The following is a 13,899-nucleotide window of genomic DNA, read 5'->3' on the forward strand; positions in this document are numbered from 1 at the left end:
GGACTTCCTGAGTACTCGCGACAAAGAGCTGAAGGCGCACCTGGAAACCGGCAAGGGTGATTTCGAAGGAGACGTCCAGCGGCGGGTTGACAACGCCGGCGACCGATTTGACGAGGGACATGAAGAGCAGCGGGAACCAGACGATGCATATCAGCAGCATCACGATCATCCCGCCCATCCCGTATTTCACCACCTTCTTCTTCTTCTGGCCCCGGGGCTGGGGGTACCTCTGCGAAGGCACGCGGGGGTCGCGAGGATCACCGGCCATGACGGGGAGGAAACAGAAAGAGAGCGCGGTGAACCCCCGTGAAGAGCAAAAGGAGCAAGATACTAGCATGTTTGTGGAAATCCACAATTAGCAGACAATTGGACCTCGCTTTTGACAGGAAGGGGAAAATAAAAAAGCTCTTGACAGGATTTTCCTGAACTAGGAAAGACAGGAAGCACCTACCCCGTGGAACCTGACCAATGCTGTGACCCAAATATGAAGAATTTTTTACCATTATTCCCTTGCTTCCTGGACAGCTAAAACAGTACCACTTTGTGACCCTCAGAGGGGAACGGCATGTGACCCACTCAGGAAAAAAAAACATACTGTCATATAATAATAATTACAGCTGTCAAAATGAAAGCATGAATCCAAATTAATCAACTTGTGTGATTTTGATTAACTCACATACGGAAATCCCACGATTCCACTCACTGGCGCAAATTTTGGCGCTCCAATATTATCTAGTGGCAGAAGCAACTCAACCAAGATGGGTGACTCCAAACAACATTTCTGCCTCTGTACGGGAAGTTCCAGTTTTGAATAACAGGAAGTAGTCGTCGCACTGTGCGGGAAGCAGTTTTCCGTTCATCAAAGCAATTCTTGTGCCTATAATGACACTTTGACACCAAACTGACATTAGTCGGGGATTCCTTTGCAAGGACTTGTAGTACTGTGACGCCTGGCTTGGCCAAACCCCAGGGAACGTCTTTGCCTCAGATGATGTAAACATACATAACACGAGCAGAAATGAGCCCTCGGTCTCTTTTGTTAAAAAATGAAACAAAATTAATCGCGATTAATCCATATGGATCCTCAAATGGCCTGGCGATTAATCGGATGAATCAATTCAATTTTTTGCCAACCCTAATAATAGTGCATTACTGAATACTGTCTATGATCAAGAGTCTCTAGGTTATCCTACGGCAGTCCCAAAATGTCGCCCCGACATCCAAATCGCTGACTGATTTTTCTTTTTGACCTGTGTCCTTTTGTCCCTTCACCTCCTTTCCACCTCTGCCTTCGTTATCTCCACCGTCTGTAGCCTCGGAGCATACCTCCACCTCTCAAGATGTTCCTCCACTCGCTACCTGTTCTCACTGGAGATCACAGTATCATCTGCAAAATGTAAGAGTTCATGGAGATTCCTGTCTAACCCAATCTGCCAGACGGCCACGACAGGAAGAGGCTCAGAGTGGATCCCCGATGCACTCCCGCCTCCACCTCCAACTCCTCTGTCACGGTACCATCAGCTATCTCCTCATTTTTGGGATGTTCGGTATTCTTTGTGCGCGAACGGACACCTTCTCGGACTCCCGCCAGCACTTGAGGATGAAGATGTGGGCGTAGATGTCCTCCACGCAGATCCAACTGGAGAGGGAGAGCGAGGTGTCGGTCCAGACCCAGTCCATCACCGCCCGCAGCTCCGTCAGGAAGGGCACCAGGCGGAACCTGGGGGCGACACACCAGACTCAGCCAGATCTCAAACAGAGGCCGTGTTGTGATGAACCTTTTTGTTTTTGCATCGTCTTGTCCTGATGAGGGTGAAGTTTTTGATAATATATACTGTGTTTTGCGGAGCATACGGCACACCGCATTATAAAGCGCGATATCAATGAACAGGTCTTTCATACGTAAGGTGTGCGACACACAAAAAAAAAAAAAAAAAACGTATATAAAGCTAAAAAACAGTCAGTTTAGTCGAACTTTATTCAAGTCATTCAATTTTGTCCTCTAACGGTGGCCATCTCGCTTAATTCCCTCAAAAACTCTGTTTGGTCTTCTTTACTTGGCGCAGTTCATCTGCTTGTTTCCTCTGCTTCCGTACCATCGAGTTTGAATACCTTGAGTTTGAATTCCGCCCCGTAAGCATATCTCTTAACGGATGCCATTTTTGGGGGTCCTCAGTAATATTCTGTTGAAGCACAGTACGTACCGCTATTACCAAAATTGGCGGAGGTAAGTGTACTGCGTACTGTTCTCTGATTTGTTGATGGTTGCCAGCGATAGTGGACACCTGAAGTTAGTGTGAGGTTGGGACAGCGTTGTATTCCAGCACTACATACCATAATATCCGGACTATTGAGCGCACCTGAGTATAAGCCGCACCGGCTAGCCGATCGCTATCTTGGGCTTCCTCTTGCGCACAAAAACAATCAAAATCGTCTTCTTTGGTGTCGGAGTTGAACGGATTCTGAATTTCCCGGTCATTTCACCGGTCCGATGTGACGAGGATAAATGTTTTAGGGGCGTGACGATCATTAGCCCCCCCTCCCCCAAAAAAATCCATATATTAGCCGCATCGTTGTTTAAGTGAAAAAAGTTGCGGCTTATCGTCCGGCTATTACAGTAATTAGTTATCTAATGTCGTCTGATTTTGCAACCCATATTCAACCAAGGACCTACATTATTACAACATCCTTGCGTCGGGTAGGAACGGTCCACTATTTTTGAGCGCAGTGTGCTACCTTATTATTGGTTTGAGGTCAGTAAGCACAACAAGAATTCATACATAAGGCGCACTGGATTATAAGGCGCATGGGCAATTTTTAAGAAAATTTAAGGATTTAAAGTACGCCTGATAGTGCAAAAAATACGGTATATTTTTAGGGCTGAAACTGACATCCAGCCAAGAATACTTGCAATAGCTGACATGGCCGGACATAATCAAAGATTAACAAGACTTTATTACACCTTCAGTTTGACAAGAAGTCCTTAATTGCCGGACTTGTACAGCTCTCTCTGACAGCAGAGACTCTGCCGCCCATTAAAATAATAAAACTGTGAAATCTCGCCGGAGCTGCGCTTCCTGGCGATATCTTTTTGAAACATATGGTCGCCTCAGACGGCGGCCCCGTCGACATTATAGGGCAGTTTCAACCATCTGCGAGTTTCAGACGGCGCTTGTCAGGATTTGTGGAACAGATCGCATAAGTGAAGGCTTTTAAGAGATGTAAAGTTAATGACGTACGTCCATTTAATTTCCATGAAAGTGCGCGGTGGGTGTAACTGTAAAGTTTATTGAACAATGTGACAATTTGGTCAAATTTCAAGTACTGCAAAGCTGAAAGGCAAGCTCACAGCACTCCATGTAAGTATACGCACTGTTCAGGCTGTTGGGGTGACAAATTGCGAGGAGATTGTGTCCCTTCACTGGCTCCCGCTAGCCGCCCGCATCAAGTTCAAGTCCCTGGTGCTCGCCTACCATGCAGTGAACAGGACAGCCCCGTCTTATCTCCAGGATATGGTCAAGCTACATGTCCCTACCCTTCCCCTCCGATCTGCCACCTCTCGGCAACCGTCCACCCCATCGCCCGGACCCCCTGGCCGCCGATCGAATCGGTCTCGGCTCTCCTCGGTCTCGGCTCTCCTCGATCTCGGCTCCTCAGAGGTGGAACGAACTCCCGGAAAAAGTCAGAACAGCGGAGTTGGAGCCCATCTTTCGCCGTGAGCTGAAAACATACCTCTTCACCAAGCACTACCCTACAAATCGCACTTAACCCCCAACCCCTCGAAAGAACAAAACAAAAACAAAACAATGAAATGAATGTATGGATGTAAATGGTTCTGAGATGGCTATTTGGTTGAGTGGTCACTTCTGACTTCCAACAACTGGTGCGCCGGATCTTCGGTGACTGAATTGCACTTTTTGTAAGTCGCTTTGGATAAAAGGATCTGCGAAATGACTGGAATGTAATGTAATGTAATGAGATTCCTGTTGGACTCTCATTTCGCGGGTTTCCAGGGAGCGTGGCTCATCCGCCGTTGTTATATTGAATATTAGCTAACATTGCAAATGCAATATTTGGCACGATTGGGAGAACTTTTTTATTTGGGGCGGTAATTGTTTGGTAGTTCCATTCCCTTTCGGAGTTGCTCACCCTTGAAACAGGAAGAGGTTGACGTAGTTGTAGCTCTTGGTGAGGAAGTTTCCCAGCACGCGGGTGGGATAGCCGCAACGGATCTGATAGGCCGACAGCCCGAAGTAGATGCACTTGACGAAATACCACATCTGTGCCACCATGTTCTTGCTGAAGCGCCTGGCAGGGAGCAGAAGAGGAGAAGAAGGAGGTCATACCACAGAAGCATGGGGCTCCCATCAAACATGCTTTGGTTTTACGGTGCCAGATTGTCAATCGGATTCAGAAATCATGCTATTTACTTGACATTTTGGCTGAAATGGCAAAAGACATACAGAGACATACCCAAAAGATATCAAGCTTTCCAGCAATTTATCAGGATTTTACATGCATAATCAGGGTGAGCCTTACTTTTCTGTGACTCCTGGCAGTATGAAGAACATCCAGAAGTGAATGCCGAACACAAGGATGACCTGGAAAATAACCTTTCCCATGACGGACTTCCTGAGATAGAGGGCTCTGTCCACCACCATGGTCCCGAACTGGATCAGGACCATGACCAGGAACGGCCCCGGCACCTGGTCCTCCGACAAAGACGAGGTAATATCTGCCGCCGAGTGTTTCTACGGAGAAAATTATGTAGGGACATCAGCATTTCACCGGTATTTCTGGAGTGAGCTGAACGGGATAGCTGGGAAACTTAAGACACCTACGCCAAAAGCCCAGAATCCAAACACGATGATGATGAAGTCGACGGTGTCGGCAAGGAACATCAGCACGTAGACGTCGGTCACCGCGCTGTACTCCGGGTGGATCAGGTTGTAGAAGAACTGGCGCATGGGAAGGTAGATCTCCATGAACCTGCAAGATCGGTTACAGTCAAACTGGTTTCTGACGGAGCTTCTGTCCCTGAAAACAACGATTTTTTGCGTCCAATTTGAATGGAAGCTGGCAGAGTCTCTGTGCTCAACCGTGTTGAGTCCGGGTGGATTCGGGACTCCGTGACCACCCAGTGAGCACTGCGACGTAAACAAGTAATTTTTTTTTAACAATTTTATCCCAACTGGTTGAGAGATTTTCATGAATGTTTTCGTGTAGCTGCTGCTGATACGATAGGACAATAACGTCTTTGTTTACAAGTCGTCTTTCTATGAATATTTAGTTGGGTTTATGCTGAGATACATTTCCTGGGTTGTTAAACAGAACTTTTCTTCTTCCAAATCATCTAAACCTGTCCTCTCACTCCAACTAGCTTCCAGTCCTCTTTCTGTCCATCCATAAATCTCTTGCTCAGCAGCTTCAACCTCAGCATCCTTCAATATCCTTTTTTTTTTTTTTTTAGAAATTAGTGGCACCCTTTATATATCAAAAATTTCCTTTAACTGATTCATTTTTAACTCATTTATTGCCAATTTCTGACAAAAAAAAACAAACAAAAAAAAAAACGATGAAATGTATGTACCGTAATTTCCGGACGATAAGCCGCGACTTTTTTCACGTAAACAACGATGCGGCTAACATATGGACTTTTTTGGGTGGGGGACGCTAACGAGCTTCACGCCGCTAAAACAGTTATCCTCGTCACATCGGACCGATGAAACGACCGGGAAATTCTGAGTCCGTTCCACTCCGACACCGAAGAAGACGACTTTGACGGTTTTAGCGCGCAGGAGGAAGCCCGAGATAGCGATCGGCTAGCCGGTGCGGCTTGTATTGAGGTGCGCTCAATAGTCCGGAAGCTTCAGTACATGGTTCTGAGATGGCTATTTGGTTGAGTGGTCACTTCTGACTTCTGACAACTGGTACGTCGGATCTTCAGTGTCTGAATTGCACTTTTTGTGAGTCGCTTTGGATAGAAGCATCTGCTAAATGACTGTGTTGAGTCCGAGTAGATTCGGGACTCCGAAATCGGTATTTTTACACCCACGCTCACATTACCTGGAGCAAAGACGGCGATTCTGCTCAGAACGTGAACAACTTAGCCATAATATCAATATCAAGGTAAGCCTGAATGGGAATCCACCGTAATTTCCGGACTACAGGCCACTACATTCTTCCCACGCATTGAACACTGCGGAACAACGATGCGCCAAATTTATGGATTTTTTCGGGGCATACGTTTCACCAAAACGTTTAGCTTCATCACATCGGACCAATGAAATGATCGTGAAATTCTGAGGCCGTTCCATTCAGACACAGAAGAAGACGACTCCTGGTTTAGGACAAAGTAGGGATAGAAAATTGATGGATGGATGGACTTTCCCTTGCGTTATCTATTATTCATCTTTTTCATCAGCCGTGTCACAGGCACTGCTCAGAAAAAAAAGCATTTCCAGTACGTATTTATGGTTGCTACCGTTCTTTAATTAAAAGATTAAAAAAAACGTTTCTGTGTAAATCGCTCTTACAGTAAACGTTGATCCAACAAGAGATGGACGGAGGATACGTAGGATTCAGTCAAGCCACGGTTTTACTAAGATAAGGGAGCCAGAATGGCGATCGGACTTTTTCTGTCCTTCGACGTTTCCAAGAAACAGATTCGGCGAGGGACGCACTTTTTGATGAGGAAAGCTTTGGCCTTGTAGAGCTGCTCCCTCAGCTTCTCCATGATCATCTGTTTCCGGGTCTTCTGCTGCGCGCCGGCCTCGCTGCCGTCCTTGCGGCTGCTGTTGCGGGAAGCGGTGCTTCCTGCGGAAACAGTTTACATTTCTAGTCGCAAATGAACCGTGGCCATGACTTGTACCGCCCCGAGGGATAGACGGGTGTCGGCAAATTCTGTCTCGTTCTGGCTGCTGAGAAATCTCGGCCGATGGGCCGTTCTGTTTAATAAATAAAACTGTTTTGGCCTTAAACGGTCCACTGTTGGGAGGAAAAAGAAAAATGATCTCAGTTCAGGAGAACGTGGTTGTTTAGCCTGAGACGCTCACCTCTTTTGGACCGCGCGGTGGAGTGCAGCGATCTGTGAGAGATGTGCGACCCCCCGCTGGAGCTCTTGCGGCGCTGGTAGATCTGCGGCGGGTTGTGTATCTGGACGTGGCCTGAATCTATGGAGGTCCCAAAGTTTATGGACCTCATGGTTTGAGTCGAGCCCCGTCGCTCGCCGCCCGCAGAGGAGGCCGGCTCGGACTCCTTCTCGCTGTCCTCCTTGTCTCTCAGCTCGTCCTCGGACTCGGCCCTCTGCGGCTGCTCCCTCTTCTCGCTGGGGTCGTCCTCGTCCCATAAACCGTGACACTGGAAGCGGAGGGGAGAACCGGGGCGGTCTTTAACTCCGAATTACTCGAGATGTTGAGCTAGTGTCACATAGCGCGACTTAGCGGCACCTTCAGGATGGATCTGTGGAAGAAGAGGGCCAGTAACTGCACCAGGTCATAGTGGACATAACCATCCTTCTTTTCCACGCCGATGATGTTCGGGGGGTGATAGGGTTTATCCTTGTCTATCTTGGTCTGGTTGAAGGGGAAGAAACCGAACTGGAAGAAGTACTTGACGACGATGGTAGCCTGGAAGGGGCAAAAGAGGATGTCTCAACAGTGAAGGTTGATATCAAGCTAAAGCTATGCTAAGACATACCGCGGTGACGCTGCGCTACCTCCTGAACAGTTTGTGAGTAAATAAAGCAGAAGTACTCTGCGTGACTAAAATACCCGCTTGTCTCAAAGTCTGAAAGATAACTCCACCTCGGTGTAGACGATGGCGGTCATCCAGTAGCGCTTGCTGGGACGCGGCACCGACAGCATCGCCCACAGGAAGATGGTGATGGGAAGCACCAAGGTGGCGCAGGAAGCCGACACCATGTGGTTGATGATGATGACCAGGTAGCACACCATCTCCGAGTGGGCCACCAGCATGTTGTAAAGAGCGTAGCACAGCTGGAGGATCAGCGGCTGGCTCTGGTAGAATTTGTCCGAGTGATCCAGCTCCTCGTCATAAAACATCCTGGGTGGAGAGAGGGTGCGTCAAGCAGGTGGTACAGTTCCAGAGAAAGGTCTTTGTAGCTCCATTAGCCCCTCGTCTGATTTTTGCAGAATTGTCTCACTCCGATCCAAATCTCTACGTTGCAGGGATGCGAGGCAACTCGCGGTCCCAACTGAAAAAGAGCTCGGTAACAAGAAGAGGTCCATCCTCCATCCGAGGGGGAAAGGACAACCTCTTTGTCCAAAAATGTGCTGATGGTTAGCGCTACGCCAGTCCCTATTTATGCTGCTGTAGCCTGGGAGGTTTCCCTTATCATGGTGTCCACTGATCTTTTCAGAATATCAAAGTTATTATCGTCCAATTTCAGCTATTAGCATGTAACAGGTAGCATGTGTCATTTGTCCCTGACCCTCATTCTCCCTTTCTGTCTCTATCTATCGATCTTACTGTCCCTCTCTGTTGCTCTCTTCGTTTCTATCTCAACCGGTCGAGGCAGAAAGCCGCCCACACCGAGCCGGGATCTGTCCGAGGTGGATGTTTCGTCCCCGTTGGCTCCGAGGGCCTGCTAATGGGAGAATGTTGGCTTCCCATGGCTCGCAAAGAGTGAGGTCCAGACCTGCACCGGTCTCATCGGACAATCGGGATGCAGTAACTAAATCTGACTGGACTTGACTTCACAGAAATTCCAATGTGTGACTAACCCTCAAACAATGTTCCCAAAGGCTACCGTGATGCACTTCGTTGAGTGCTATGTGACATTCAAATTTTATCCATACCTATCCTGTATCCCATGCCAAGAGCGCATCACCTGGGATGTTGTGGGAGTTTTTGGGTGCTGAGAGGACGACTGGAGGGGCCAAATTTCAAGTAAGTAAAGTTGTGTGAGGGTACTTTTGCGGGGTCCTGTAGTTTCTGACTTACTTGTTAAGCAGCAGCTCGCTTGCGGTCAGCTCGGTGGTCATCGAAGGCAGCATGATGTCCGACCTGCTGTCCGAGCGGCTGTCAGAAGTCATGATCATGCGCCTCTTCCTGTCCATGTCGCTCTCGTCGTCGCTGACCTCCAGCCGGTCGAAGCTGACCGCCTTGCTGTAGCTGGGGGGCACTTCGGCGTCGGACGTCTTGGAAGCGTCGGTATCGGGAGTGAAGAGCAGAGGGGTCGGACGCTCCTCCTGCATGAAGTCCCGCTGCCCTCCATCGTCCTCGCTCGCGGAAATCAAGTCTTTCTCCGGAGCAGAGTGGGCCGACTCCCCATCCTCGTGTCTGCTGGAAGGTCCCTCATCTGGAGAGAACGACCCCCAAGGACCTCCTTCGCTCTCCTCTTTTTCCCCCTCCTTCGGTATCTCCAGTCCCTCCGTACCCTCCGCACCTCCGGTCGCTTGTTGCGTCTCGCCCTCCTGCTCCGACTCCCCGGGCTCACCGTCCCTCCAGGGTCCAGACTCCCAGGGAACTCCCTGCGCCTGCACGTCCTCCCCTTGATCCTGCTCGTCCTCCACCTCTTCGATGGTGTCCGTGGTGCCCTGTCTGGAGTAGAGCGTCACACACTGGGTGGCCTCGCTGCAAGGAACAGAGGACTCAACTCACAAATGAGGAAAAACCCATCGCAAGATATTTCTGAAAATCTGCAAACATTGAGCCCCATCTGGTGCATCTTAGCAAACCAGAAGAAGAGGAGTCACTAACTTGTGATGTGCATCAACCGAAAGATAAGCGAGTCAGATTTATCACCGCGACAACATGTAACCATCAGTAAACCGCTACAATCCTAAACCTTGTTTGTATACACTTATAGCAATAAAAGTGCTGATTACAGCATTGTTATACATGTTTGGGTGGTAACTGAGTATAAAGATACGTCATCTGTGATACAATCAAATAACCCAATTTTTCAAATGACTTTTAAGCATTTTGACCAATATAATAATTTCTATTTGATATATATATCTAAATTGAATTTTAATTCAATTTATATAAATATATTACATATATAAAATATATATAATATATTTATATGTAAATTGAATTTTAATTCAATTTATACAAATATTGTGTTGTCATATGTCATCTGTTGCTTCCTGTTGTTTACACATGTGATTATTTTAATTCACAGCACTTGCACGAGCACGTGTGCATTCATTCATGTTACAAAACAGGTTGAAATTTAAGTGAAGATATAGGAAATAACAGTCTGTGAAACATTAAATGGACCGCCATTCGAAACAAACTTTTTTTTTTTTTTAATTGTTGTTTAGACTTTGACTTCAGTTCGGTCAGTTTTGCTTGAAATAACATAAACAACCACTTAAATTAATACATTTATTTTGTAAAATTCTGAGCTGTGGACTAATCATATACATTTTGATTGCTGGATAATCTTGATGATCATCTACAAAGGGTTTATAAGGTAGTAATAAGTGTCTAATCTTAATAATCATCGTCGCATCATGTAATTCTTAGTGCTCAATCGATACCTTTATTCACATAAACCATGATTTTTGGTGCTGGTAGTCTGTCGTTCATGTGTAAAGCATGTTAGTCAATGGATCCCAATTTGGAAATTGTCACCAAGGAAGCGACAAAGACATAGATGGTTAGAGGAAGGCCACAGAGCGCTTTCCCTGGAGTTAGAAGAAAGCGGAGTATGATCTTCTGTCAGTAGTAGTGACATTGGTGATGCGATGGATGTGAGGGTGGAGCGTCCGGGGGCACCTGGACACGAAGCTGCTGCCGCTGTCCACAGAGGAGTTGGACACATCCAGGCCGCACATCTTGCGCAGCTTTGGCCTGGCTCGCTCGCTGGTTTTGGGAATGAAATCGGGCATTCCGTCCAGATCTTCCAGAGTGGACTGGCGGGAAAACAGCGTGGTGGCCTCAGTGTAAGCGCTGGGGGGATGGCGAGGGTCATGAAATGGGATGAGTGTTAGACAAACAGAATGGGGGGTGGGGGGGGTGGGGGTCTCACCCGCCCCCTCCAATTGTTTAGTGAAATTATTAACGTGGTTCGCCTGGGTGATGACCTTTGGGTGTCACGTGACACGAGGTTTTGCAAAGAGTGAAGATGAAATGGCCCGAGTTAACAACCATGGCTGCCATGCTTATGTTGCATCCCCAAACTTATTTTTAGTTTAACTTCATTTGCCTGTTTCTCACCGCAGGACCAAGCTTTGGGCATGAAACCCTTTGCAAAAGGACCCCAACCGGTTCACACGCCCCTGAATCAACCTATCAAACATGGAGCAACATCATGCGTATCATACATGGTGGCCTAAAAAGAGGGTTAACTAGACTCCTCAGCCCACTAAGATAGGTACGGCAACAAGTGGGCAGAGTTGCAGGCTCGCTACAGCCTTAGCAAGGATACGGCAGTTAGTCAGCATCGGGTTAAGACTACGTGATGGAATCGGCATTGAATAATCCAGTCTCCGCTTCAAGCACATTCAAACTCAGACATACAGAAAGGTTTGGGCAGCTGTTACAACCAGGAGAAAACCCGCTGAGTGCTTTATTCTCGCCCCGCAGTTGTATTAAACCCCAAACGGGTGTACCTGCCATACCTGGACATGCTGTCTCTGGAAGCGGTGGAGTCCTGGCTCTCCATGCGGAAGCCCCCCCGCCTCCTCCTAGGCCTCGACGAGCCCAAGACCGACTCGTCCTCGCTCAGCTGGTCCACGCTGGCCTGTCTAGACATGTTGAGCCTCATGGCCTTCTGGTAGTAGACATGTATGCTCTCCCTGGATGGTATGTTGCCCTGGTGGAGGGAGCGGATGATCAAGATGATGTCACATAAGATGTAGCCTATCGTTGTTTCATCTAAAGCAGGGGTGTCAAATATACGGCCCGCGGGCCGGAACCGGCCCACAAGGGGATTCAACCAGGCCCACAGGATAATTTGAAAGTGAGAAAATGCATAAAAGACAAGGATTTATTATTTTTTAATTAGGTGCAATTCGAGAATTTCCCACTAGGAGGCGCACTATTTTGATCAGAGTAGACGACAACCCGCATCACTGAGACGGACCAATCACCAGACGTTATCAATGCACCACCTGTTGCTCGTTATGACGTTTCTACTCTGTTCTCTACCTCCCCGCTACTCCCTCATTAGCCAAAATGTCGTTATCAAAATAGAGAAAAGTAGTTAAAGAGTAGAATTTTCAATGAAAAATTGACTACGTCCTATTTATTTACGGAGACGCACGGGAAACCTTCGTGCTTGGCGTGTTTGCAACAAGTTTCGGTATTTAAGGAATATAATATACGGCGCCGCTACGAGACTCATCAGAGCAAAAAATATGACCGCTTGCAAAGACAACTGAGAAGAGATAAGATCGACGAATTGCTGGCGGGTCTGAGGAAACAGCGTCCACTTTCACCCATAGCAGAGAAATCAGCGAAGCAGCGGTAAAAGCCAGCTAGCTAATTGCTAACGAAAATGTGCAATTTAAAGTTAAGTGACCAGCTTCACTACAAACTACTATGATGGAATTCTACTGAAATGTTTTGTAAAGGGATTGGTCATTAAATTCCAAGATTTTCTCATGTCCTTGTACTTCTTTACACCAAAACAGAGGAAAGACATGATATTTTGGTTATTTATTGTTAAATATGCTATTATTTTAATGGTCCGGCCCACTTGACATCTACGTAGGCCGTATGTGGCCCGCGATGAGAAATGAGTTTGACACCCCTGATCTAAAGCCTCACTTTGGTGCTAACAAACCTGGACTCGGGCTACTGCTGGTGTATCTTTGACATTCAAGTTGCTTCGAGTCTAAATTTTGCCACACCAAACCACAGTAGTTTAAACATCAAACACAAGAAACTGGATTTCAATCAAGGCTCGGGCTCTGAATCAGCCGCCAAAGTCTTTACTACCTCCAACAATGGAACTCAGTAAGATGTCAGATAATCCAAAAGGGCTACATGAACTGTTCCAGGCATCTTTGGTCTCCTTTATGTCAGTGTGGTTTATTAAGCTGCATTGATACAAGGTATTCAGAGTAGTACTCTGGATAGCCAAAGGGATACCCCTGATGTAGGATGTGGGCATAAAGGTGTCTAAAAAGAAGTGGGGAAAAAGAAGGCCGCACCTTCTTGACCTCGCGGGTCAGCATGCAGCGCTCGATGCGCAGCACGGTGGAGATGTCGATGTACTCCCTGCACATGTCGTTCATCCACTTGGTGAAGCTGTCCACTGTCGTCTGGAACAGCACCCACGTGAACTTGATGATGTTGAACACCCGTTTGATGATGTTGTCTGAATAAAGTAAAACAGTGACAGGCCATTTAGTTTCCTGAGACAAGGGGGGGGATTCATTAGGAGGTGATTAAAATCGCAAATTTAACAAATCTATTCATTAGAGACCAAAATTCAACGGCGGTTCGCTCGGAACATACCTGGACTATCTGACTTCTTGGTGTTCTCTTCTTTCTCCTGGCTGTCTGACAGCTCGCCCACCTCAATAGTCACGTGACCTGCTGAGGCGAAGAGACATCACTTTAACTACGACTGTGAAAAGGTAATTCTGGTTCATGACACTTTTGGCAATGTTGCCCTGGCAACTGGACTGTATCACTTCCCCCTCTCATCCGAGAGGCTTCATCGGTTCTTACGGAATTCCTGAGTTGGAATCTGAATTGGTCATTGGAAGGCTAACGTCTTGATAGCCTACAAAGCAAGTCCGTTAGCAATGGTCACCAGGACATTGCTCCAAAGGAGTGGTTCTTGTCCTCCAGGTGAATGTGGACCTCGAGGTCCTGACCTGAAGGGGTAGCTCTCCTGTGTCGGTTGTTTAGTCTCTCCAATATTGAGGTCATCACAACCCTCATACACCACATTCTCCATCTTGTATCTGGGTG

At 47.3% G+C, this 13,899-nt stretch overlaps 1 protein-coding gene across 3 annotated transcripts in view; it reads right to left on the minus strand.

Moving 5' to 3' along the window:
* The window catches only part of piezo2b (piezo-type mechanosensitive ion channel component 2b), a 135,694-nt gene that overhangs the window by 7,708 nt on the left and 114,087 nt on the right, over positions 1–13,899 (minus strand). For 2 of the 3 annotated variants that reach the window (XM_086153354.1, XM_086153355.1), the window contains 14 exons: positions 13,438–13,518; positions 13,131–13,297; positions 11,595–11,788; positions 10,750–10,923; positions 8,965–9,597; positions 7,806–8,064; positions 7,449–7,628; positions 7,056–7,359; positions 6,684–6,816; positions 4,842–4,989; positions 4,540–4,751; positions 4,150–4,308; positions 1,573–1,720; positions 41–229 (listed from right to left, as the gene is read on the minus strand). In XM_086153354.1, coding sequence (XP_086009480.1) covers positions 41–229; positions 1,573–1,720; positions 4,150–4,308; positions 4,540–4,751; positions 4,842–4,989; positions 6,684–6,816; positions 7,056–7,359; positions 7,449–7,628; positions 7,806–8,064; positions 8,965–9,597; positions 10,750–10,923; positions 11,595–11,788; positions 13,131–13,297; positions 13,438–13,518 — 2,981 coding nt within the window. The remainder of the gene's footprint in view (positions 1–40; positions 230–1,572; positions 1,721–4,149; positions 4,309–4,539; positions 4,752–4,841; positions 4,990–6,683; positions 6,817–7,055; positions 7,360–7,448; positions 7,629–7,805; positions 8,065–8,964; positions 9,598–10,749; positions 10,924–11,594; positions 11,789–13,130; positions 13,298–13,437; positions 13,519–13,899) is intronic. The other variant, XM_086153356.1, reaches the window with a different exon arrangement.

This window comes from Fistularia commersonii, chromosome 10, assembly GCF_037954325.1.
Source record: "Fistularia commersonii isolate RoL2024-O1a breed Wild chromosome 10, RoL_Fcom_v1.0, whole genome shotgun sequence".
Lineage (NCBI taxonomy): Eukaryota > Metazoa > Chordata > Actinopteri > Syngnathiformes > Fistulariidae > Fistularia > Fistularia commersonii.